At 41.4% G+C, this 26,127-nt stretch overlaps 1 protein-coding gene across 1 annotated transcript in view; it reads right to left on the bottom strand.

Moving 5' to 3' along the window:
• LOC126457976 (RNA demethylase ALKBH5-like) overlaps positions 1-19,385 on the bottom strand; it is a 121,625-nt gene extending 102,240 nt beyond the window's left edge. Inside the window, exons 1-2 of the mRNA XM_050094738.1 lie at positions 19,210-19,385; positions 18,351-18,560 (exon numbers count right to left, since the gene is read on the bottom strand). Of these exons, the coding sequence (XP_049950695.1) occupies positions 18,351-18,560; positions 19,210-19,313 (314 nt within the window). The 5' untranslated portion in view covers positions 19,314-19,385. The remainder of the gene's footprint in view (positions 1-18,350; positions 18,561-19,209) is intronic.
• Positions 19,386-26,127: the final 6,742 nt, after the last annotated feature.

The raw sequence follows: 26,127 nt of genomic DNA, 5'->3' as shown, positions 1-26,127 counted from the left end.
AGTGTTGCAGAGAGGGAGGCAGTGACACCAGCCGACAGACTTGCTGGAGGAGTCTGCCAACTACGAGGAAGCAGATAATGTAATTGGAGCTGTGTGGCTGCAGGGGCTTTGCTGGTGCCAAGAATTGCATGGCTGGAAGGCGTTGCGAGCAGAGAGGCAGTGCAGAAGGCAGCACAGACTGCAGAGATTTTTAAATAAGTTGGGAAAACTTGTTGGTACAGCATGTTGCAAAACAAACAGGTAGAAGCAAGTGTTAGTAATGTCGTGCACGTGTGTCCTCCACCGACTCTCCACATTTCCTGTCCCTTTATGACATGGGCCCTGCTTGTCACTGTTGATGCCACCTCCCTTTACACAAACATCCCTAATGCCCATGGCCTAACCGCTGTTGGACACTTTTTCCCAACGCTCGACGGATTCCAAACCAACAACCTCCTTCCTAGTCACCATGTCCAACTATATCCTCACCCATAATTATTTCTCCTTTGAAGCCATTGCCTACAGAAAATTCAGAGTACAGCTATAGGCACCCACATGGCACCATCCTGCGCCAAGCTATTCATGGGCTATCTAGAGGAATCCTTCCTAAACACCCAGAATCCTAAGCCCCTAACTTGGTTCAGGTTCACTGATGACATCTTTGTGATTAGGATCGAGGGTGAGTGAGGACACCCTATCCACATTCCTCCAGAACCTCAACAGTTCTCCCCCATCTGCTTCAACTGGTTGTACTTAACCCAACAAGCCACCTTCCTTGATGTTGGCCTCCACCTCAAAGATGAGTACATCAGTGCCTCTGCCCATATCAAACCTACTAACACCAGCAACACCTCCACTTGGACAGCTGCCACCTATTCCATACCAAGAAGTCCCTTCCATATACACTAGCCATCTGTGGTTGTTGCATCTGCAGTGACATGTGGTACATATCCCATGCCGTATCTTTCGGTCTTCCGCCACCTTCCAAAATCTCACCATTCAGCCTCAGAGAAGCATTCCCGCTGTAACTTAATACCATCTAGGGCTGGAGCAACTGACTTACATTTTCCACCAGGGTTGTGACTACCTCTTGTCACACCCTCAAATGAGAAATGCCCAGCCCCTATCCTTCCCACCCCCCTCACAGTGTTATTCTGCTGTCCACCGAACCTACACAATATACTCATCCATCCCTACACAACCCCTGCTCCCAACCTCCTTACCTCATGGCTCATATCCTTGTAATAGACCTAGATGCAAGACCGGTCCCATACATCCTCTCACCACTACCTACTCCAAACCAGTCACTAACATCACCTATCCCGTCAAAGGCACTACCTGTGAAACCAGTCATGTGATCTACACGCTCAGCAGTATTCTATGTGGGCATGACAATCAACAAGCTGTCTGTCCACATGAATGGCCACTGACAAACTGTGGCCAAGAAAAAAATTGTCCACCTCGTTGCTGAGCACGCTGCACAACACAACATCCTCCATTTCAATGACTGCTTCACAGCCTGTGCCACATGGACCTTCCCTGTAATATATCCTACGTTCCCATAACCCTCCTGGCCTTAACTGTTAGTCACTGTCCTCACCCATCCAGCCCTTTCCCTGTTCGCATTCCAGCACTACACAACCCTCATTTCGCCAACACATCCAGCCTTTTTACTTCTCTCCTTTTCCACTACCTCCCCCCCCCCCCACTTCTCCCCTGCCCTCCTTCTAACCTCCTGACTGCACCTAGCTGTCCTAACCTCTTTCCACCTCGTCCCTGCATGCTCCCCAGCAGCACTTCACTGTCCTCCACCCTACTTTACTATCTCTCCCACTCCCCGGCCCAGCCTCCACCTTACCCCCACCCAGTTGCTACTACCATCAGTGTGTGTGTGTGTGTGTGTTCTCACAACAGCCTTCTCGGCCGATATTTATGACAGTCTTTTTGTTGTGCCTATTTGTGACTCAGCATCTCTGCTATACAGTGAGCAACAACTTTCCTTTTCATATTTACATACTCCGAATTTAACTGTGCATTATCAAGGTGCTGGAGATCATAGTAGTAAAATTGTTGCATAACAGCAGCTGCACAGATTGTTTAAACTACCTTCAAATTTGCAGTCCACCACTTTTACATAAATAAATGCATATATTGAACATAATAAAAGATGTCCAATTTAATTTGAGTACCAGTAGAATATGGGTGCATATTCAGTGTGCCTCCACCATCATATTTTCTTATGGCTTTATATGTTTGCATTGTAAAATAAAATCTAGTTTTTTTTCCTTTAGAACAGGGTCTTTCTAATGGAAATGGTTTAAAAGAATTTATAGAAGATTGTAAAAGTTGGCTAACAATAATCATTTTTGGCATTTTTACAAAAACTGTCAACTTTGAACTCAATTTTCAAACAACTGGAAAGCAATAGGAGAATGAAATTTTATTTTCTAAGACTTTGCATTGGTAGGTTATCACATGCAAAGTTTCAAGTTTATCCCGTAATTAGTTCTGGAGATATAAAAAGCTAAGCTTCACTTTTTCTCCAGCATCTATCTTTTTTGGCTAATTTGTTTCAAAATACTGATATGAAAGTTGCCCAAAGAATATTTCTTTTTATTATTTCACTTAACAGAGGGCAAAAAGTTGTACAGGAAGGTTAAGTTTTTTTTCTTTCAAGAATATTGCTGGACAAGATATGTCTCAAAGCTGCCGAAAACTCAGGTGCTCTGTAAACACCTGTGCTTTGAGGACAAACAAATGACTATATTTCTGCAATTATTATATTGGCAAAAGTAAAACTCTACACATTTTCAATGGGAACATATGTGACAAAATCCGTGTTGGTCCTGTGGGGACTTTTCCTGAAATTAGGCCACTTGGCATGAAATGGCCCACTTATAACTTACAAAATTCCTGTCAATCCCACACATGAATTATTGAATTTTTTCTTTTTTTTCAATCAATAAGGTATTATCTGGTACTTTAGATGAAGGTGGCACATCTTATTTTAAAGCAAACTTTGATGTGTTAGATTAACTAGGGAGCAAGTTACAACAGTAAAAGCCACCTTAATGAGTTTTGATTATACAGGAATTTCTAAAGAGAGAAATGGACAGATCATTACATAAGGAATGAAAGCCTCTGTTAACATACAATACAATCTAGGAATAGCTTTGACTCATCAATGAGAAGCTAATGTCTATTTTTAATGAGCTTGAACAGGAACTGATCTAATTATAGTAATTGTAAACGCACAAAAAGGTATTTTACAGCTGCATCTAATTAATCCTGTGCAAGTAGCAAATATCTGGAGCTGACGAAAGGTGACAAAGGTAAGAGACTCCCAATAGCATTTACAGCGGACAATGGTTAACAGTTGTGTAAAGTAATTGACGTTTGTGTGTTCACTGCTAGTAACATTTAAGTTGCGTATTAAAAATTCCTCTTATACACAAGGGTGTATTTAATACCTATACATTTTGGCCACTTCCTGTTGAGTTAGATGCGAGGGATACACTTATTTACATACAATGGATATCTCTCCTATGGGTGCATTTTCTCTGGGGTTTTGGCAGATATTTGCAAATTCGATTTTACAACATGTAGCTGAAGTCATCTCAAACAAATTCCACTGGTCACGTTTCACAGCGTCCAGCATCAATGGAGAGTGACAGTGTTTCCCAATACAAACAAAATGATTTTTAAATCAGAATTGTGTGTTTCATTCAATAGAACGGTCCCACATTACCATTGCGCAGTATTCGTTTTGTTGCAACGTCAACCGTAACAGTAAAATATAAGGAATTATCAGAACTCCAGCAGCAGCTGAGTAGTGCTGATCATGGTGGTAGAGCCAGCACAGCTCAGGACTGTGCTGTCACTGCTGGAGTACTGGTAATTCTTTGTGTTGTACTGCCCCTGTTAATACACACTGATAAAACGAACATCACACTTCACTAATTAAGGATCGCTCTGTCGATTGGGCACGTTAAATTCCACTTTGAACATAATTTCGTCTGTAATGGGAACTAACCAATGTTTTTTCACTGGCCGTGTACCTCCTTCCTGGTGGAATGACTGGAACTGATCGGCTGTCGAGCCGCATCCGTCTAGTAGGCTCTCCTCATGCATGGTTGTTTACATCTTTGGTCAGGTTTAGTGACATCTCTGAACAGTCAAAGGGACTGTCTCTGTGATAGAACATCCACAGTCAACATCTATCTTCAGGAATTCTGGGAACTGGAGTAATGCAAAACATTTTTTTGGTGTGTGTAGTAACTAGATTCTATCTGTAATGGCAGGTAATGAAATTGAAATAACCTTAGGTGTTTACCTGTCTTTAACAAATTCTCTTGTGACTCAACTGATAGCATTGAGGAACTCTCACTATGTACTTTTCCAATTCTCCTAATATTTGTCAGGGTTTTTCCCTTGTTACCTAAAAAGCTGTATGGTTCTGTCCCTATTGCATGGACTTTAATCTTTGCAGTATCACCAAACTTTAAACTGTCTTCAACTGAAGAGTGACATTTATTTTTTCACTATGGGAAAGTTTGCATTCTAAATTGCATTGAGGGCTCTAATACGGAAATATCAGTGATATGGTCAATCAACATTTAATACAGCTACGCAACACTGGAAGCATAAAGAAACCCACGATGATGACAGTAGCCTACTGTGTCCAGTTCACTCTAAGCAGCTTGCTTTGTTCTTTTTTGGGAAGCACATCAAAACTGGTATGCAGTAACTTGAGGAAAGATCAGTATTTACTTCCCATTAAGCAACAGTTGTAACACAGGGGTTAACAGAACTTTGAGTCAGTAGCTGAACACTACTCTATAACCCTGTAGAGGGGAATGATTTGTTATGAAATGAAGTTATCTGGAACTCTACCCTTAATGAAGGTGGGATTCGATTGCCAAACCACATGAGGTGCTTTTAAGTCTCAAATACAAAGGAATGACTAGGGGAGTCACTTGATTAGGTCTATGAGGGTTTCTTAAATCAAGTGGTTTTATTGGAACTACTTTTTGCTAAATTTCTTTTCCTTACTAGAGGATTACTATGAGAAGAGGATCTACATTCAAATCTGAATTCATAATCTGCAAACCATTGTGAGGTGAGTGCAAATGGTACGTCCCATATTGTACCAGTTATTAGGGTTTTCTTCCTGTTCCTTAAACGAGCGCAGAAAGAATGAGTGACTGAATGCATACTACATGTAGTAATTATTCTAATCTAATCCTCAAAATCCCTATGTCAGCGAACGTAAGGGATTTCAGTATATGCTAGAATCTACATTGTCTTGCATGCTATTTTACTTCAGTAAAATTTATTTTCCTGTTGATACTAAGCTTCAGAACACATTCTTCTCAACAGAGAAGGCAATTTCTGTTCCGTACTGGATGACCACCTAGGTAGTTTATAATTTTATTTGAATGTGTACAAGCATATTCATTCTCTCTCTCTCTCTCTCTCTCTCTCTCTCTCTCTCTCTCTCTCTCTCTCTCTCTCTCTCACACACACACACACACACACACACACACACACACACACACACACACACACACACACACACACACTCTCTATGCAACAGGAAATTTGAGCTCCTTAAGCAATAGTTGAATATCCAAAATTTTGACACTTACAAAAACTCAACGTTTGACACACAAACCCAATTACAGTAGATCTGCCTTGCTGCAATACGACTGTGCAACGCTGTGGTATCGATAGTTACGATGCCACGGCATAGGTGCAAGTTCGTAGGTTGGCACTACGAAACCGACGACAGCGCCTTCTAGGCCCGCTGTGCAGCTCTATGAGCGCCACTCTGGATTCAGCCCATCTGATTCAGAGCCAAAGACCAAGCAACTTAGTTTCTACTTTATACGGGGCTAGCCATTACAGACTTTGTTGCTTCAGTTATTTCAATGATAGTTTGTCCAACTACTAGTAGCTGTTAGCGTTGATGCCTGTGTGACTTCACACCTACATGCTCATCTCATCCAAAGTAAGTACAATTGATGTACTAAAGTATCGTGTTGAGATATACTAAAACCACTTTTAATTGCAGTACCACGGGTTCTACATCACCTGCTCCTCCTAGCTTCCTACATTTGGTCTACCTTTCAGTTTACAGGAGCAGATCCACCCGCTGCCTTCCAGGTGGGATACAAAAAGTGCTGCTTTAGTTTTGTCCCTTTGCCTGTGTGCGTCTGCGTATGAATGCTTCCCCTATTTGCTCTAAGACTAATTTGTGTAAACCATGGCTTCGCCACAGGAACAGGGTTCGCTGTCCAGTCTTGTACATTTTCAGGCTCAGCAAATGACGCAGCTGCTTGCTGCTATAAATTGACTAGTCACAGTACAAACTGCAGTTACTTCGGCACCTTCGCCGCCGCCACCAGTACCACTGCCGACACCTCCAGCGCCGCCATTTTGCGCCTTCAATCTTGACATTGAATGCTGGCCAGAATACATTGCCCAGCTAGAGGCACACTTCGCAGCATACAACATACCAGGTACAGAGCGGCTTGCCTTTCTCATTGCCAACATGGGTGTTGTGTTATACCATGTGCTTGTAAAACTGTTTCCCACCACCTGCCCAAAAACTAAAACTTATGATTAAGTGCTTGATGCTTTGAACTCCCACTTCTGTGACAGTGTAAATGTGGTAGCTGCACACTACAAATTCTTTTGTCTCCGGCGTGGCCGTAATCAGTCCAATAAATCTTGGTTAGCGGACCTTCAGGGTCTAACTTCTGATTGTGACTTTAATTGCCCGTGTGGACGCTCATATGCGGATATAATCATTAGAGACGCTATTGCACTGAATGTGGCGGATCACTGCATCCGTGAACAAATCCTCAGATTTAAAAACCCATCTTTGCAGGAAGTAGTGGACTTGCTAGACAGAAAAGATATATTAGACATGACTAATTCCACGTTCAACGTGGCCCCGGGTGTGTGTACTGTTAGCACGGCACAACACGTGCCCTCCTGCCCAGCCCCAGCACGGCAAGCCACACCGCTCGCGTGCAACTAAACAAGTTTCCCATCAGGCACCTACTCAGAAACTGAAATACTGTCCGCACTGCTTTTGTGCCCAATTGCGGGACAGTTGCCCATCCCGTCAAGCACAGTGTTATTTTTGTAATAAGAAAGAACATGTGCAAGCTTTGTGTAGTAAGAGAATCTCTAATTCCCAACTTGTCTCCCGTTCAAATGACTCACGTGGGTGTCACTGCAATGGAAACCGCCATGCTCATAATTCACATCAGCCTATGGACGTTAATGCCATTTATTCAAAGCCTTCTGCTTCACGTGCTTCTGCAGCTCATTGTGTGACTCGAGTTTTCCCAGACACTTCCTCTCGCATTCAGCAATATGAGAGAAAACTTTTTGTGACTTTGAACATTTGTGGACGTTCTGTTCGCATGCAGCTGGACACTGGTGCATCAGTTTTCTTTACTGAACAAATCAACGTATGACTTGCTTGGTTCGCCCCCGCTTCGTCGTCCACATTCCACGTTGGCTGCATTTACTGGACAGGAAATCTCAGTGCTCGGCATGTATAGTTTGCAAGCCACGTATGGTGCAACGATACATATAGTGTCTTTCCATGTGCTCCGCTCTAGTGATGCTACAAACATGTTTGGCATGGAGGCATTTGAACTTTTTGGCCTCACAATTCAGGCAATGCTAGTGACCATGCAGACTGTGTTGCCGCACTATACGATGATTTTGCTGAACTCTTTTGTGATGGCCTTGGTTGATCCACAGACTTTGCAGCGCATGTTGTAGTTAAAGACAATGCCATGGCTGTTTTCCGTCGCGCAAGCCCGGTACCACACGCACTGGGTGATGTCGTAGCTGCTGAACTTGTGCATTTGCAAGACAGTGGTGTCACTGAACCTGTTTCTGCTTCGCATTGGGTTTCCCCTATAGTGTGTGTGTGAAGAAACCAAACAGTCGTCTCCATATTTGTGCTGACTAAGTCTACAGTAATTCCCTAGACAGTAATAGCAATGTTTCCCTTACCGCGTCCTGAAGACATTTTTGATAAGCTTGGTGCGGGAAAATTCTTTTCCACGATTGACTTGCGGGACGCATACTTCCAGATTCCACTCGACGAACAGTCGCAGCGCTATTTTGTGATCAACACCCACCTTGGATTGTTTAAGTTTCACTGCCTTCCATTCAGTTGTGCTTCAGCTCCTGCTATTTTTCAGTCTTATTTGCAGCAGTTGTGTGCCACTGTCCCTGGTTGTTCCAATTATCTGGACGATATAGTTGTATCAGTTCGCACCCCTGGCAAAACATTTGGAGAATTTGCTTGCTTTATTTACTGTACTTTTGCAGGCAGGACTAAAGTGTAACAGAGACAACTGCAAATATTTTCAAACTGAGATTCAGTATTTAGGACATATGATTAACGGTCAGGGTATCCACCCCTCGCCGTCACATCTCAGTGTGATTAGAGACATGCCAGCACCCACGCACTTTAAAGAATTTCAGTCTGCATTGGGCAAAATTACATATTATAGTTGGTTTATACCAAATGCAGCGCAGATTGCAGCACTTTTGCATTGCATTCGGCACAAAAACGTTCCTTGTGTGTGGTCTTTGGAGTTTGACGCTGCTTTCCACAAGCTCAAGTCTGCTTTGTTGAGTGATCACTGTTGGATTCCTTTCGATCCCTCCAAACCAATTGTTTTGGCTGTCGATGCATCTTCTCACGACATTGGAGCGGTTCTCTCGCACTGCATTAATTCTGTCGATCGCCCGATTGCTTTTGGGTCTAAGTTGCTCAATTCTGCCCAGCAAAACTATTCTCAAATCAAGAAAGAAGCTTTAGCTATTGTATATGGAGTGACGAAGTTTCATGATTTTTTTGTACGGTCAAAAGTTCTATTCGGTCACTGACCATAAGCCTTTGACGTCATCGTTCCACCCATTAGAGCCAGTTCCAGCCCATAATGCACAAAAGTTGCAATGTTGGTCTTTGTTTTTGTCTTACTACAATTACAAAATCTTGTTTCAGCCTACGGCCCAGCATGGCAATGCTGATGCTTTGTCTCGTCTGCCTATCGGTCCTAACGAGGTGTTTGATTCTTCTGAACTGTCCTGCATGTTTATTGATTCGCAAAATAAGGAAATCAGCTGATGGTTTTCCGGTGGACTTTCGTCGCATTGCTTCCACAACAGCCGCCAATACTTCTTTGCAGATTCTTTTGCAGTATCTTCGTACTCAATGGCTTCCATCTGCTATGCAGATTCGTGATCCACTCATTCGACGTTACTTTGCGCAACGTCACAACTTGTCTGTACACCACGGTGTTATCTTGTTATGAACTCACAATGATCAGTCTTGTGTGGTTGTACCTTGTTCGTTGGAGTCTGAAATCCTCCGATTGCTGCACGCTGGTCATTGGGGTATTGTGCGGACGAAGCATTTAGCGGGGGTATTGTGCGGACGAAGCATTTAGCGCGTCGTCACTGCACTTGGGTCGGCATTGATACACAAATTGAGAATTTGCTTGCTAATTGTCACTCTCGTGCGGAGCATCAATCTGCTCCCCGCCAACACTTATTTCCGTGGCCAACTCCCACTGCGCCTTGGCAGCACATTCATATTGATTTTGCGGGTCCTTTCTGGGACACCCACTGGCTGATAGTTATTGATGCGTACAGCAACTTTCCTTTTGTTGTGCCTATGTCTTCTACTATATCTGCGAGTACTATTCGGGCTTTGACGCCTATTTTCTGTATTAAGGACCTTAAGTTATTGTCTCCAACAATGGCCCCCAATTTCTGTCCTCCGAGTTTGAAGCGATCTGTGCTGCAAATGGCATTCGCCATCTGACCTCAGCCCCGTACCACCCCCAGTCGAACGGTGAGGCTGAATGTTTTGTGCATACATTGAAGTCACAGATGAGCAAGTTGCGCCCCTTGCACTCTCGTGAGCATGTGCTTTGGCCTTTCCTTGCTTCACATTGTTCCCAGACGTGCGGCATCCATTCCCCAGCGGAATTGCTACATGGCCGTGCCCATCGGTCGCTCCTGCAGCTTTTGCACCCGCCGCCATGCACTCTTGCTGCTTCGCCTCGTTCTGGCTTGGCGCTGCAGATTTGGTGTTGTATCGAGTTTTCTCTGGCAGGCAGCGCTGGGAGCAGGGGCGCATTCTTCGCCAGCTTGGGCGCGCCTTATTTGTCACTTCTGGTCCCTCCACCACTGTCAAGCGACACCAGAACCAGATCAGTTTGTGCCATTCTTGGTTTTCTGCCACTGGTTGTTTTCTGGCAGAATTGGAGGCTTCGCGGCATCTGCCGCCTCAGCCCATGACTCCACCGACGGAGGCTCAATCATGGGCACGCCTGCCATCGTTGCCACTGCAGGTCTGGTCACCTGCAATGGACGGGCACCTCTTGCCAGCCCCATGGCCCCACCTCCAGCTGCAGTCTTGTTCCTCTGCGGTGCCGGAACCGATGGACGCGGAGGCTGCCGTCACGCTGCCACCCACGGAGATCGCTGCTCCGCCTCCTCATCCAAGCATACCCAGGGGCGGTGCGCAGCCTGGGCAGGTTTTCCACGGGGCATTTTCCTCGCCCCCTCGCAAGCAATTAGGGGACACGAGTGGTCAGTGCGCCCCGGTAGTTCCTCTAACCGCCCCCTCAGTTACGCCACCCCTGGTCCCTCCAACTGCCATCGGAAGCCCTACTCAACGACGGTGCGTTGTTTCAGAGGGGAGGGACGTGGTATCGATAGCTACGATGCTACGGCATAGGTGCAAGTTCGTAGGTTGGCACTACGAAACCGACTACAGTGCCCTCTAGCCGGCGCTGTGCATCTCTACAAGCGCCACTCTGGATTCAGCCCATTTGATTCCGAGCTGACGACCAAGCAACTCAGTTTCTACTTCATAGGGAGCTAGCCATTATGGACTTTGTTACTTCAGTGATGGCTTGTCCAACTACTAGTAGCTGACAGCGTTGATGTCTGTGCGGCTCCGCACCTACGTGCTAATCTCAGCCAAAGTTAAGTACAATTGATGTACTCAAGTATCGTGTTGAGATATACTAAAACCACTTAATTGCAGTACCATGTGTTCCACCTCACCTGCTCCTCCTAGCTTCCTACATTCGGCCTACCCTTCAATTTACAGCAGAAGACCCACTCGCCGCCTTCCAGGCGGAATTGGAAAAAAATTTCAATTTTCTTTAACGAACAATTTAACTTCTTCAATTTTTGTGATCTCTGTGAAAACCACATTCACTTGCCTTTCCTGCAATTCTCTGGGTTCAATTTTCACTATTTTACGACAGACAATGCCCTTAACAAAATTTTGAGTGTGATTTATTTCAATCTGTTGTGGGTTACAGCCCCCTTACCTGTAATTTAGAAAAAAATATATGTGGTGTATCCATCTCAACCAGTAAAATGATTGTTTGAAATAGGCTGGTTCTAGACACTTGGCACTTGCTTCTTACGCACTGTTTCCACGGCAACAACTCTAAATTGGAAACCTTTTGTGCTTTTACTAACATTAATATTATACACACTTCAAAAAAATGTTTTGCATCACCCCAGTTGCCAGAACTCCTGAAGGTAGACGTTGGCTGTGGATATCACAGACACAGTCCCTTTGACTGTTCAGAGATGTCACTAAACCCGACCAAAGATGTAAATAACGAAGCATGAGCAGCGCCTATTACACAGAAGGGATCCGACAGCCGATCAGTTCTAGTCATTCCAACAGGAAGGAGGTACACGGATAGTGTTGTCTATACTTCAACCACGCCTAGACGGTCGATACCGCGTTTCGTTCGCGTCCGCATTGTTACTTTGTGCCAGGAAGGGCTCTCAACAAGGGAAGTGTTCAGGCACCTCTGAGTGAACCGAAGCAATGTTGTTCGGACATAGAGGAGTTACAAGAGAGACAGCAACTGTTGACGACATGCCTCACTCAGGCCACCCAAGGGCTACCACTGCAGAGGATGACTGCTACCTACCGATTATGGCTCGGAGGAACCCTGACAGCAATGCCACCATGTCGAATAATGCTTTTCGTGCAGCCACAGGATATCATGTTATGACTCAAACTGTGCACAATAGGCTGTATGATGCGCCACTTCACTCCCGACATCCACGGCAAGGTCCATCTTTGCAACCAAGACACCATGCAGCACGGTACAGATGGGCCAAACAACATGCCAATGAACTGCTCAGGATTAGCATCACTTTCTCTTCAACCAACCGTCGGAGATGTGTTTGGAGGCAACCTGGTCAGGCTGAATGCCTTGACACACTGTCCAGCAGGTGCAGCAAGGTGGAGGTTCCCTGTTGTTTTGGGGTGGCATTATGTGGGGCCGACGTACGCCACTGGTGGTCATGGAAGGCATTGTAATGGTTGTATGATACGTGAATGCCATCCTCCGACAGATAGTGCAACCATATCGGCAGCATATTGGAGAAGCATTCGTCTTCATGGACGACATTTCGCACCCCCATCGTGCACGTATTGTGAATGACTTCCTCCAGGGTAACGACTTCGCTCGACTAGAGTGGCCAGCGTGTTCTCCAGACATGAACCCTATTGAACATGGCTGGGATAGATTGAAAAGAGCTGTTTATGGACGACGTGATCCTCCAACCACTCTGAAGGATCTACGACGAATCGCCGTTGGGAGTGGGACAGTCTGGACCAGCAGTGCCTTGATGAACTTGTGGTAGTATGCCACGATGAATACAGGCATGCATCAATGCAAGAGGACATGCTACTGGGTATTAAGAGGTACCAGTGTGTACAGCAATCTGGACCACCACCTCTGAAGGTCTCGCTGTATGGTGGTACGCCATGCAATATGTGGTTTTCATGAGCAATAAAAAGGGGCGGAAATCATGCTTATGTTGATCTCTATTCCAATTTTCTGTACAGGTTCTGGAACTCTCAAAACCGAGGTGACACAAAACTTTTTTTTTTTTTAATATGTGTATTATTTAATTTCATGGAAGTACCACCAAGATGAGCTCCCCTCTATTGGCTGGATGTTCTTACCAGCAGATAACACCACGAGAGAAGTGAGATGAGCCACTGCATACCCAAGAGCTGCTGGTATGGGAAGAATCCAAAATATTTTTTCTAACCTACTAAAACTGAGATGATACATGCATCACATGGGCTATCCTTTTTTCCCTTATGTGTTTGTACAGGGTGAGGCATAAAAGATGAACGGTTTTCAGATGAACAATACATCATTAGGAGTGCTTCAAAACAATTTTTAATTACAAAATAACACTCAATGTTGCCATTTAACAAAATTAATGGTTGAAAACAATGTCTCCCAGGTGACAGCCAGTTTCAGCAATGCACTTCTCAAGGCGCTCTCTGAAGTTGGTTTCAACTCTCTGCAACATGCCTCTGTCTATTTGGACGATTTCAACACGAACAGCTTCCTTCAATTCTTCAAGTGTACGTGGTTTATGCACTTACAAACGTGATCTGAAGTAATCCCACAAAAAGTAGTCACACATGGATAGGTCAGGGGAATGAGGAGGCCAATGAATGTCCCCGAACCGGGAAATAACTCTACCACGAAAAATAGTCTTAATTGCTTCCATAGTCAATCTTGCCATGTGAGCTGGCGCTCCATCCTGCTGAAACCACACTCACTGGATAGGAAATACGTGTTGTTCTTAATTCAGGTACGAAGAATTCAGTGATCACCTCTCTATATCGTTCAGAGGTTACGGTTACAGTGTTCCGTTCTTGTCTTGGAAAAAGTATGGACCAATAACATCTGTACCTGTCACAGCACACCAAACAGTCACCTTGGTACTATGTAATGGTTTCTCAAGCAGCACTTTTGGGTTTTCACTGGCCCAATAACGACAGTTCTGCTGATTTACCATTCCATTCAAATGGCAATGAGCTTCATATCTGATAAGCAAAATAATGTCATTTTGCTCAAATATGGCCTCCATTTCTCAGGCAAAATTTACCCGCTGTTCATAATCCATTGGGTTTAATTTCTGCACAATGGCCATTTTGTAGGAATGAAATTTTAGGTTAGTATGCAAAATATGCCTTACCAAGCGATTACTGAGGCGCAGCTCAGCCAAGTGTCTTCTAGCAGATCGGCCAGGACTACAGAGTATGGCTTGCCGAACTCTTTCCACATTTTCTTGTGTCTGAACTGCGCAAAGTGCTCCTGGAGGTTTTTGTTCATAACTGTTCCTCATGTTTGAAATGATTCTACCCAACATAAAATGGTGTTACGAGTGGGAATACTATCATGTCTAGCGAGATTGAAATCGCGAAACTCACGCCGCACTGCAACAACAGACTCACTATTGCGCACAAAACTATCGTAGATAAACACATGATGTTGCAGAGTCCACAGCCTTGACTAAACAAAATGGCAGGAGCTACCGATTACGTTACCATATCCCCCCCCCCCCCCCCCCACTCCGACGGCCTGACCTGAATACTAGCTGTTCTAAAAACGTCCGTCCTTTCTGCCTCACCCTATACCAACAATGTTATGTAGGCAACTGCACAAAAATCACTACTCTTGAGACACTGCGAGAACAGAATTCACAGAGCTCATGGTGAAGAGGGGCTGACAGTGTTCAGCATCTTCAGGTTCTAGAATACAAGATAGTATCCTGCTGACATTTTACGCAAAACAGAAGTGCACACAAAATACACTGAGCTGGGGGCTTGTATCAGTAATTAACCCTATAAGTGACACTGGTAAATATATGGTTTCTTCCAGTTCAACTAACAGATGGAGTGTGGGAAGAAGGACTGACTGAATACCTCTGTGCATGCAGAAATTTTTCTAATCTTATCCTCACGACCCCTGTGTGAGCGATACATAGGGGGATGCAATATATCCCTAGAGTAATCATATAAAGCCGGTTCTTGAAACTTTGTGAATAGACTTTCTCAGGATACTTTATTTCTGTCTTGAAGAGTCTGCCAGTGCAGTTCCTTCAGTATCTCTACAACACTCTTCCACACACTGAGCAAACCTGTGACCATTCATACTGCCCTTCTCTGTCTATGTTCAACATCCCCTGTTAGTTCTGTCTGGTACGGGTCCCACACAAGTGAGCAATATTCTAGGATGATACGCACAAGTGAGTTGTAAGCAATCTCTTTTGCAGACTGATTGCACTTCTACCGTATTCTACCAATAAACCAACATCTACCACCTGCTTTACCCATGACAAACTATGTGATCATTCCATTTCATATCTGTACGAAATATTAAAATATTATACCCAGGTATTTGTATGAGTTGGCCAAATGCACAGTGACTCATTGATATAATAGTCATAGGATACTATGCTTTTTGGTTTTGTGAAGTGCACAATTTCACTTTTCTAAACATTTAGAGCAAGTTGCCAATCTCTACACCATGTTGAAATCACAAAGATCTGACTGAATACTTATGCAGTCTCTCTCAGTAGTCCATTACAGATAACTGCACTATCTGCAAAAAGCCTGATTTTACTATTAATATTGTCTGCAAGGTCATCAATATACAGCATGAACAGCAAAGATCTCAACACACTTCCGTCGGACAAACACAAAGTTACTTCTACATCTGACGATGACTCTCCATCCAAGATAACATGCTGTGTCCTCCCTATCAAAGGTCCTCAATCCAGTCACAAATATCACTTCGTATCCCATAAGACTGCACTTTCGAGAATAAACATAGGTGCGGTACTCAGTCAAATGCTTTTCAAAAATCAAGAAACACTGCATCTAATTGGCTGCCTTGAGCCATAGCTTTCAGTATGTCATTCTGTCCAAGATACGTCATTATGTTTGAGCTCAGAATATGTTTTAAGATTCTACAACAAATTGATGTCAAGGGTATTGGACAGTAGTTTCGTGGATCACTTCTACTGCCCTTCTTGTAGACAGGGGTGGCCTGTGCTTTTTTCCAAGAACTGGGCACAGTTTTTTGTTCAAGGGATCTACAATAGATAATAGTAAGAAGGGCCAACTCAGCCATAAATTTGGTATAGAATCTGAAAGGGATTCCACCGGAGCCTGGAGCTTTGTTCAATTTTAACAATTTCAGCTGTTTCTCAACACCCTGGCACTAATACTTATTTCAGTCAACTTTTCAGTGGTTTGGGGATTCAATTGTGGCAATTCTTCTTTGTAAAGGAACAATGGAGTTCAGCATTTCAGCTTTTGCTTTGCTACCCTCAATTTTCAGTTTCTGTCTCATTCGTTAGGGACTGGATGCTAACTTTGGTGCCACTAACAACCTTTACATACATCCAGAATTTCTTTGGATATTGTGATGTGTCAATTGGCAATATTCTACTATGGTATTCATTGATGGCATCATGCATTGCTCTCTTTGACAGACAAACATGTTTCATTCAGCATATCTCTATCTACAGCACTACACTTTGTTTCATATCTATTACATAGTGATCTCTGTTTAGAAGTTTCTTTACAGTGCCTATATACTATGGGGGTTCCCTCCCATTATGAACTATTCTACTGGGTACATATCTATCCATTGCATGGTCAACTATTCTTTTACACCTGAGCCACAATTCTTCTACATGCTCCTGCCCTGTGGAAATCCTCAAAGAGGTCAGGTCTATTTTTCACCATTAGATCCAATACATTTCCATCATGAGTGGGGTTCTGAACACTTTTCAGAGAAGGCATTCAGTAATGTTTCACAGGATTACTCATCATCACGCCCACCACTAACAAAACGGTAATTTTCCCAATTTATTGTTGGATGATTAAAGTCTCCATTAACGATTACAGTACAACTGGGGAACTTTGTACAAGTGAACTGAGGTTTTCTCCAAAGTTTCCTGTTACATCAGGAGATGAGTCCAGTGGGCAATGGAGGGATCCAATCATTTTATGCCCATACCTGATACTGAGTCTTGCCCAAACAATCTCACATTCAGCTTCCATTTCTATCTCTGTGGATGAAACTTTTGTCTACTGCAACCAATACACCACCTCCATTTCCCATTTGCCTATACTTTCGATATACGCTTAAAATTATGATGTGTAACTGATTTTCTTCTGATTCTTTGGTACGAATATTTATCACCCCATTCCTGATGGTAGACACACAATACACTTAGCACAGGTTTACTCACTGTTATTCCCAAAGAGGATTACTGGCATGTATTTCATTGTTATGCTGAAAAACAAATCTTTGTCACCTAAAGGACTTAAAAGAAAATTAATATGCTATTGAATGTAATAGTAGAAACAGATAACTTCATTTTACCATTCAGATAATTTGAATTTTCACTCCCAAATGCTACCACAATATGGGTATCTACACAGCCCACACTTCTGTCGAGCTGACGGTAATTTATTTACAACTTAGTTTGTTCCTCATCTATCTTGACTTGCTCCTCCAAACTTTATTTCTTTTCCCATTTCTTAACTGCTCACATCATTTTGATTATTTTTTTTCCTATCACTTTGCCTATATCTAGCTGCTTCTCATCTTCTGCCTTTCACGATCTTTTGTTTCCACGACTATGTTGAAATAGAGAAAAGATGAGCAAATATCCAGCCTAGTCTTCCTAAGACTGTACCTTTGTGCTAACCTAAACTGTCCAAAAACATTACATATTAACTATTCATTTTAAAAGGATGTAAATAGCTGTTTCTACTTTGGAATAACAGTCGACTGTTTCCAGTTACAACCAACCTCAGCTTTCAACATTACACCAGGATGCCAACATTACTGTAGCCATATTGTTCTCTTGTTAACTGTTCCCTGTGATTAAGATCACAATGAGGTGACACCCACTTCACAGTATATGTAACTAATAATACAGTTTCATTCATCAGTATATAAACACACTGAACACGAAGGCATCCATTAGCCAAGTCTGATTGTATTGATTTATCGGCTTAAGTGCATAATGATTTCTAACTGTAAACTAAATTGTTACACAAGTAACTAAGAACTAAAAATGAAAGAATTTGTGACAATCAACTGTACATATGGTTATAGGTAAGCTCCAATATATTGACGGATACTGACAATCCACAAATTGTCCTTTCAGGAAGTTTTCACAAAACACCGGACAATGAAAGAAAGGCAGTATTAATGATCTTCAAACCAGGAAAGCAGATACAATCTTTTCCATATTCCAACTAGAACACTTTTAAAATTTGAATAAAACAGTCATTCCTCTATCCCCAGTTACACGAAATGGAAAATTAGATGGCAGGTACTGCATGAGGAATTTTACAATAAATGTCAACTACCAAACTGCACTCAGCGAAACTTATTAAAGTGAATTAAAGGTATATTCACAACAAGATGTATTGCACACTTCATACTCACTTGTTCCGTAATGGTGCCCTGTCAACAGTACAGGGTTTGTACTTTCCTTTGTCTGCCAATTCGACCACTTCATCAATTTTATTTTCAATGGCAGTGCACTGATCATTATCAAACAATCTTCTCTGCTGAATCCCTGTATGAATTTGCTTCAAGAGCACTAAATTTTCATCCACATTGTATGGTGAGTAATGATATGATGGGCTAATATATCTGCAAAAAGAAACAAGTGGTATCACCACTCTTGCAAGCCGTTGAAAATCCATAAAAACACAAATATTTGTCCGTGTCTCCTTTCAGAGTCCCACATAATTTAACATTGCAGTTTAAAACAAATTTATGCGAAAACATTTCTCATTGACATAGTAACAACTACATTTTTGGCATTATTACTACTGGTTACAGCAGTCGATTGTTGGGGAAACAGATTTCATATAAAAGAAAAATTCACTTTTACTTAAACTTGCCCGCAACAACAAGCGAGTTTTTTTTAAAGCCTGACATGTCTCGTAAACGCTGTTCCCTTCGATGTAATGTACTCGACTGAATTTATGGCCCACAACTTCATCAATACTTCTTTCCAACCGTAAATGTCAACCATTTTTAAACAACTATTAAGGAATATTATTTTGCACTACTGTACATAGTTTAAGCGCAAAATATATCACCGAATCTGTTGCTTCTACGACAGAACACGCTATATTACATACAGTCACGAACAGTGTAATGCGTTAGTTACAGCAACTCGCAAAACTAAATTAAGCCGACTGCTGGAAGTATTCAGTATAACAACAAATCAACTACATCGTTACAGTTACATTCAAGAATATCTTAAGGAGGTAAGTGAAATGACAAAACTGACTTCTTTTCTTTTTGCTGAGATTTCAAACTTTTCTGTTTCAGCTGCAACTTTTGCCTCAAATCCGTATAGCCAGCTGCCATGATATTTTTGCATCTATTGCGCATCCACTATATTCACCATTGCTTCAAAGCATGGTTTCGTGATAGTCTGCCGTCCAGGAGAAATAGTATCTCTGATTTGTGAGAGTATATCAGACGGCAAACCAAAACATCGAAGGCATAGATGAGTATTTAATTATCCAGTAGAAGGCCGGAAAATTACCTAGTCCAAGACATTAGAATTACTTCCTATAATGGAAATTCCCCAAATGCCAGGGGGAAAAAACTAGTGCCTATTGCAATTTAGCCATTCAGAACAGTGGACTTGATTTATTTATTCAGCCGTGGTACAATTTACAGTGTATAGATGTAGTCAGTGGCTATTACATTGATTGTTATCATAATGACATATCATTCATAATATTTTAAAAATTTTATAGTTGTTACAATTAAGGCCAATTCACACTGGCCGTCACGTCACGTCACACCACCGTCACGTCAGGGTGTATTCACAACGTCCTTCCCGTCACGTCGCGTCAAATCGCATATCCCAGTACCAAAAGGTGAACTTGAGATGATGAGTTACCATCCGTGATACAAAAAGTCGGAGTATAGTGTCGGAATTGAGGAACTAACAGCGATATAGTTTATTAATGCCCAAAGCAGTTTGAATCTTGATCAGTTTTGTGTAGTAAAGTGCTGAGAAGTGAAACAACATTTTAAAGTATTAACATTTATTTGCTAGCAATAAATATATATATATATATATATATATATATATATATATATATATATATATATATATATATATATATACACCTCAAATGATATTTATAAAGGAATAAATAGAATACATTTACCTTCTCCATTATAATTTTTCTCTTATGTTACTAATCACGTCACCAACATTTGTATTTTTCTCCTTCATTGTAACCGACTTTACCACTTAAAATGTTGTTTAATGAAAACTGCTTCATCGACTTATGTTCTTATTTATATACAGAGTGGGTGTCAGCTCTGTTCTGCTATCCCAAATCTAAATAACTTTTCCTAGTCAGGTATTTGACTTTGCGGAAGAACACTCAATGGAAAAAATATCCGTCTCGTCACGGAACATATGCAATTTGCCACAAAAACAAAGCAAAATAATAAAATAAATATTAAGAAGACGCAAAACCACGAAATCCTCTACTGTAACACTAGTTCACGCGGCGAAAATTGGTCAACTTCCTATGTTAGCAGACGATGACACCATCAAAACCTTCTTGCCAAGAAATCTTGACACGGCCTGACGTTACATGACGGTTCGTTGACGATGACTATGGAGGCCGCAATTTGAAATGCATTGTGGAGTGTTTTCATGTGACGTGACATGACGTGACAACCAGTGTGAATTACCTTTGGCCATACAGCAAGGCTTGTTATGTCAGATATTGTTACATACTACTCATCGATGGATATCAAGTTATGTATTACATGCTCAATGACATTAAGTGGCTATCTGCAGCGTTTTTAAATGTTTATTTACAGTGTAACAAATGTTATTTAAAAATGTTTTTTCTGTCTGCTTAATTCACATCTTTAATTTCTTGTGCCTAGCTGCTGTACAGCGTGAAGGATGATCCATATTAGACCGCCACCTTACATAATCCTTAGAGTGTGTTCACACAGGATACCAGGAATATGTCATGTCACTTGCTTAGTCCATGAAAATATGGAACCATGAAAATGAGTTACCATCCACGATATAAGAAATCAGAGTATAGAATCGGAGTTGAGGAACTGAAAAAAAATCTCATTAATGGCCAAAGAAAACTTATTAACGGATATTCTTGATAAACTGATAAATTTTTTATGGTAAATGGCTGAGAATAAAAACAACAGAGAATACATAGAGCCCATTAACTTATCCATTACGTTTCTTTTCCCTATGTAGCAAATAACTGCATTCTTCTCCTTCAATAGAACTGACTTTTTCACATAATTTAAAGGTTATTTAATGAAAATTCTTTCATCGATTTATGTTCTTACTTATACATCTTGTAGGCGTCTTCACCAACATCTACATCTATACCTATACTCTTCGAACCACTATGAAGTCCATGGCAGAAGATATGTTCCACTGTACTGGTTATCTGGGCTTTTTCTCGTATAATCATTTATTATTTATTTAGCAGCTGTGGATCAGATAGAAGTACATATTTGCATTACGAGTTTAACACAGTAGTGATGATATACACCACTTAACTACAAACATATGTAATTTTAAATATATTAGCTTCATGTATAATTATACATTTTGCATCTACTGACAGTTTATCTACACACATTTTATTTCTGTTCTATTATACATCAGAACATGAACTGAATGTATTGTGTAACTATCTACACATACTATAGTTCCATTACACTGCCTGCTTCCAATTTTTTGCATTTAGTATGTATTCATTGACTAGATAGAAAATACTTTCTATAACCAATAGTTCTATTCCAGAATGAGATTTTCACTCTGCAGCAGAGTGTGCGCTGATATGAAACTTCCTGGCAGATTAAAACTGTGTGCCCAACCGAGACTCGAACTCGGGACCTTCGCCTTTCGCGGGCAAGTGCTCTACCAACTGAGCTACCAAAGCACGACTCACGCCCGGTACTCACAGCTTGACTTCTGCCAGTACCTCGTCTCCTACCTCCCAAACTTTACAGAAGCTCTCCTGCGAACCTTGCAGAACTAGCACTCCTGAAAGAAAGGATATTGCGGAGACATGGCTTAGCCACAGCCTGGGGGATGTTTCCAGAATGAGATTTTCACTCTGCAGCGGAGTGTGCGCTGATATGAAACTTCCTGGCAGATTAAAACTGTGTGCCCGACCGAGACTCGAACTCGGGACCTTTGCCTTTCGCGGGCAAGTGCTCTACCAACTGAGCTACCAAAGCACGACTCACGCCCGGTACTCACAGCTTGACTTCTGCCAGTACCTCGTCTCCTACCTCCCAAACTTTACAGAAGCTCTCCTGCGAACCTTGCAGAACTAGCACTCCTGAAAGAAAGGATATTGCGGAGACATGGCTTAGCCACAGCCTGGGGGATGTTTCCAGAATGAGATTTTTCACTCTGCAGCGGAGTGTGCGCTGATATGAAACTTCCTGGCAGATTAAAACTGTGTGCCCGACCGAGACTCGAACTCAGGACCTTTGCCTTTCGCAGGCAAGTGCTCTACCAACTGAGCTACCGAAGCACGACTCAGGCCTGGTACTCACAGCTTTCCTTCTGCCAGTATCTCATTCTGGAAACATCCCCCAGGCTGTGGCTAAGCCATGTCTTCGCAATATCCTTTCTTTCAGGAGTGCTAGTTCTGTAAGGTTCGCAGGAGAGCTTCTGTAAAGTTTGGAAAGTAGGAGACGAGGTACTGGCAGAAGTAAAGCTGTGAGTACCGGGCGTGAGTCGTGCTTCGGTAGCTCAGTTGGTAGTGCACTTGCCCGCGAAAGGCGAAGGTCCCGAGTTCGAGTCTCGGTCGGGCACACAGTTTTAATCTGCCAGGAAGTTTCAATAGTTTTATTGTTTGCTTAAATTTGTCTTTCAATCTAATGTTTCGAATATGTTCTTCCAACAGCAAAAATTTATCTATGGTGAGCCCTAAGTACTTTGTGGTTTGAACTACAATCGTATTCAGTTCTTTTAATTGTGGCAATTCCTCTATTCTCCTTCTGTTGATATTCCTATATAGTGTTGCTTTAGTTTCTTCCTTATTGAGAAGCAGCCTATTGGTTTCGAGCGGTAGAGTGATAGACAATCATGTAGATCTGTGTCAGTGGTTACAGTGGTAGTATCAAGAGCAGAAAGAGTCATTTCACTTTCATTGTTAAGAGGTAAGTCATTTACATGTATCAGAGACAATAGGGGTCCTAATATTCTGGCTTGTGGTACGCCATGACTTACTTGTTGAAAGTCTAATAAATATTTCTTTCATTCGAATTGTATTTCTACTGCTTGTTTCATATTTTGGGGGTGTGATTCAACGGTACCTCTAATCTCGTAGTGATCAAGCTTCCTTATTAAAATCTCATGATCGACTAGGTTGGAACCTTTCGATAAGTCACAAAATATGTCAAGAGTATTCTGGTCTTGATCTGATCCCTCTGGGATTATAGTTATACATTAAAATGCTGGTGAAACTGTTGATTTTCCTTTCTGAATCCAAACTGGTAAAACTAGGCTATTTTCAGTCTGTCTGGGCAACTATCTTCTGTCAGACATGAATTAGCAAAGCGGCAGAGTGGTTTGGCCATTTCATTTGCAATCAACTTTAAAATTTTATATGAAAGCCCATTTATGCCAATGTAGATTTTATTATCAAGTTTCTTTGTCACTTTTATTATCTCTTGCTCTGTTGTAGGATAAAAATAACATGAGTAAATGGAGGAGTGTTGCTTATTTTTAAGCAGCTGTATATTTGTAGAGAATCACTTTTGTTATTTTGCGAGAGTCTTTGGAATATGCTGGTAAAAGATTTATTGAAAGTGTTACTAACAGATAAAGAATCGTCTATCATTCTAGTGTTTACTTTGAGCTTTGGATGTTTTTTATTATTGTCTGACAATTTTCTCATTTCTTTGTTAATTAGCTGTCTGTTATTCTACTGTTTTCTTTGAGCTTTGGATGTTTTTTATTATTGTCTGACAATTTTCTCATTTCTTTGTTAATTAGTTTCCAAGTACACTGATTCAATTGTGTTTCCCACAAAATTTATCTTGGAGATTTAAGTGTCTTACTGTAAGTCTTTTTGCAGGCATTATAATATTCATAAAAATCGTGTGGTGTGTAAGGATCTTTGCTAATAGTTAAAAGTTATCAAACATGGTACATCCCCCCCTTTCTCTTCATTGTCCTTGTTTTACTTGGTAGGCACTCTTCTATAGCAAGTAAATATTTATTTATTTTATTTTACACGTCTGCTTCAATAGCAGCAAATTGACGAGCAAATCTCTGTGGTCATGGAACAACAAAAAATTAATAATAGATAAAATAAAATGTTTAGTAATCCTCAAGAAACGACAAGCTGTAAGTTTATATAAATGCAATCAACTGTGTAGTACAGGATTTACCTCAATTTTTTAAGGAAGTTCTTAACAGAATAGAAAAAGTGATGCAAGAGAAAACTCTTCAGTTAAGATTAGTTGGTACGTGGATTACTGCTAAGATTTTTTAATTCCTGTGATAGCTTACATGACAATGGGTGCATCAGAATACTACACGCCTTCCAGCACAAGAGTCAAGGAGGTACAATCCAAACGTAGAGTGGATTTCTGCCTAGTATTAACTGAATAAAACCTGCTAATTCGTGGGAACAAGTTGGTTCTGTTAACAAGAAACGACATTAGAGAATCTATGTATTTAGAGGCCAATGTCAGAATATGCAGACTAATGAACTGGGATCAACAAGAGTTTCACAAACTTACACCACTTATTGCCTGAGATTCTGAACCAAAAATACCCTTTAGAATGGGATATGATACCATAAATATAAGTGAATGAAAATTTTTCATGTAGAACTATCACTTACTTCAGACAGTGTTCTTGTAGTAAAAATAGCAGAGTTAAGTCTTTGAACAAGAAGCTGAACATAGGCTTTCTATGACAGTTTACTATCTATCAAACACCTAAAAATTTGAACTGTTCAGTCTCACTAATTATAAACCCATTCTATCTAAGTAAAACGTCACGTTTTGTTGAATTGTGTGTTAGAAACTGTAAAAAATGAGTCTTACTGTGATTTAGCGTAAGTTTATATTCTACAGTACATGAACTTATATATTGAACTGCACTATTTGAAACAATGTCAGTGTTGCACACAATATTCTTTACTACCAAACTAATGTCATCAGCAAATAGAAATATTTTAGAATCGCCTGCAACAATAGAATGCATATCATTTATACGAATAAGGAACAGGAGTGACCCCAGCACTGATCCCTAGGGCAAACCTCATTTAACTGTGCCCCACTGGTGCTCTACATCATAGCCATTGTCAGTACTGTGGAGAATTATCCTTTCGGTCTGTTCTTAAAGTAAGAGGTGAACCAATTGTGAGCTACTCCCCATATTCCATAATGGTCGAACTTCTGGAGTAATATTTTGAGATCAACACAATTAAATGCCTCAGTTAAATGCAAAAAGATGGCTAGCATTCGAAACTTTTTATGTCATTCACTCAGTACCTCATAGAGGAAAGCGAATATAGCATTTTAAGTTGTTAAACAACTTCTGTAACCAAAGTGTACATTTGATAGCAAATTATGTGAAATAAAATGATCAGCTGGCCAGGGTGGCCGAGCGGTTCCAGGCGCTACAGTCTGGAACTGCATGACCGCTACAGTCGCAGGTTCGAATCCTGCCTCGGGCATGGATGTGTGATGTCCTTAGGTTAGTTAGGTTTAAGTAGTTCTAAGTTCTATGGGACTGATGACATCAGAAGTTGAGTCCCATAGTGTTCAGAGCCATTTGAACCATTTTTTTAAATTATCAATTATCCTTACATACACAGCCTTTTCAAAAACTTAAGTAAACACTGATGACATAGAAATAGGTATTAAATTGTCTACATTCTAACTTTATCTCTTTTTATGAAGCAGCTTTACTGCTGAGTACTTGAATCATTCAGGAAACTGGAAATTCCTAAAGGAAAAATTACAAATGTGGTTAGGTACAGTGCTAACATGTGCAGCACAGTATTTCAGTATTCTGCTAGGTACTCCATGAAATCCATGAGAGTCCTTAGTCATCAGTGATATAATTATTGACCCAGTCCCACTCTTTTCAATATCATATAGGAGTATTTCAGATATCAATCTCAGAAAGCCATTTTCCAAGGAAGTTATATGA

The sequence above is a fragment of the Schistocerca serialis genome, chromosome 2 (assembly GCF_023864345.2).
Source record: "Schistocerca serialis cubense isolate TAMUIC-IGC-003099 chromosome 2, iqSchSeri2.2, whole genome shotgun sequence".
In the NCBI taxonomy this organism is placed as follows: domain Eukaryota; kingdom Metazoa; phylum Arthropoda; class Insecta; order Orthoptera; family Acrididae; genus Schistocerca; species Schistocerca serialis.
Note: the sequence above shows the minus strand (reverse complement) of the source record. Positions and strands in the feature narration are given on the sequence as shown.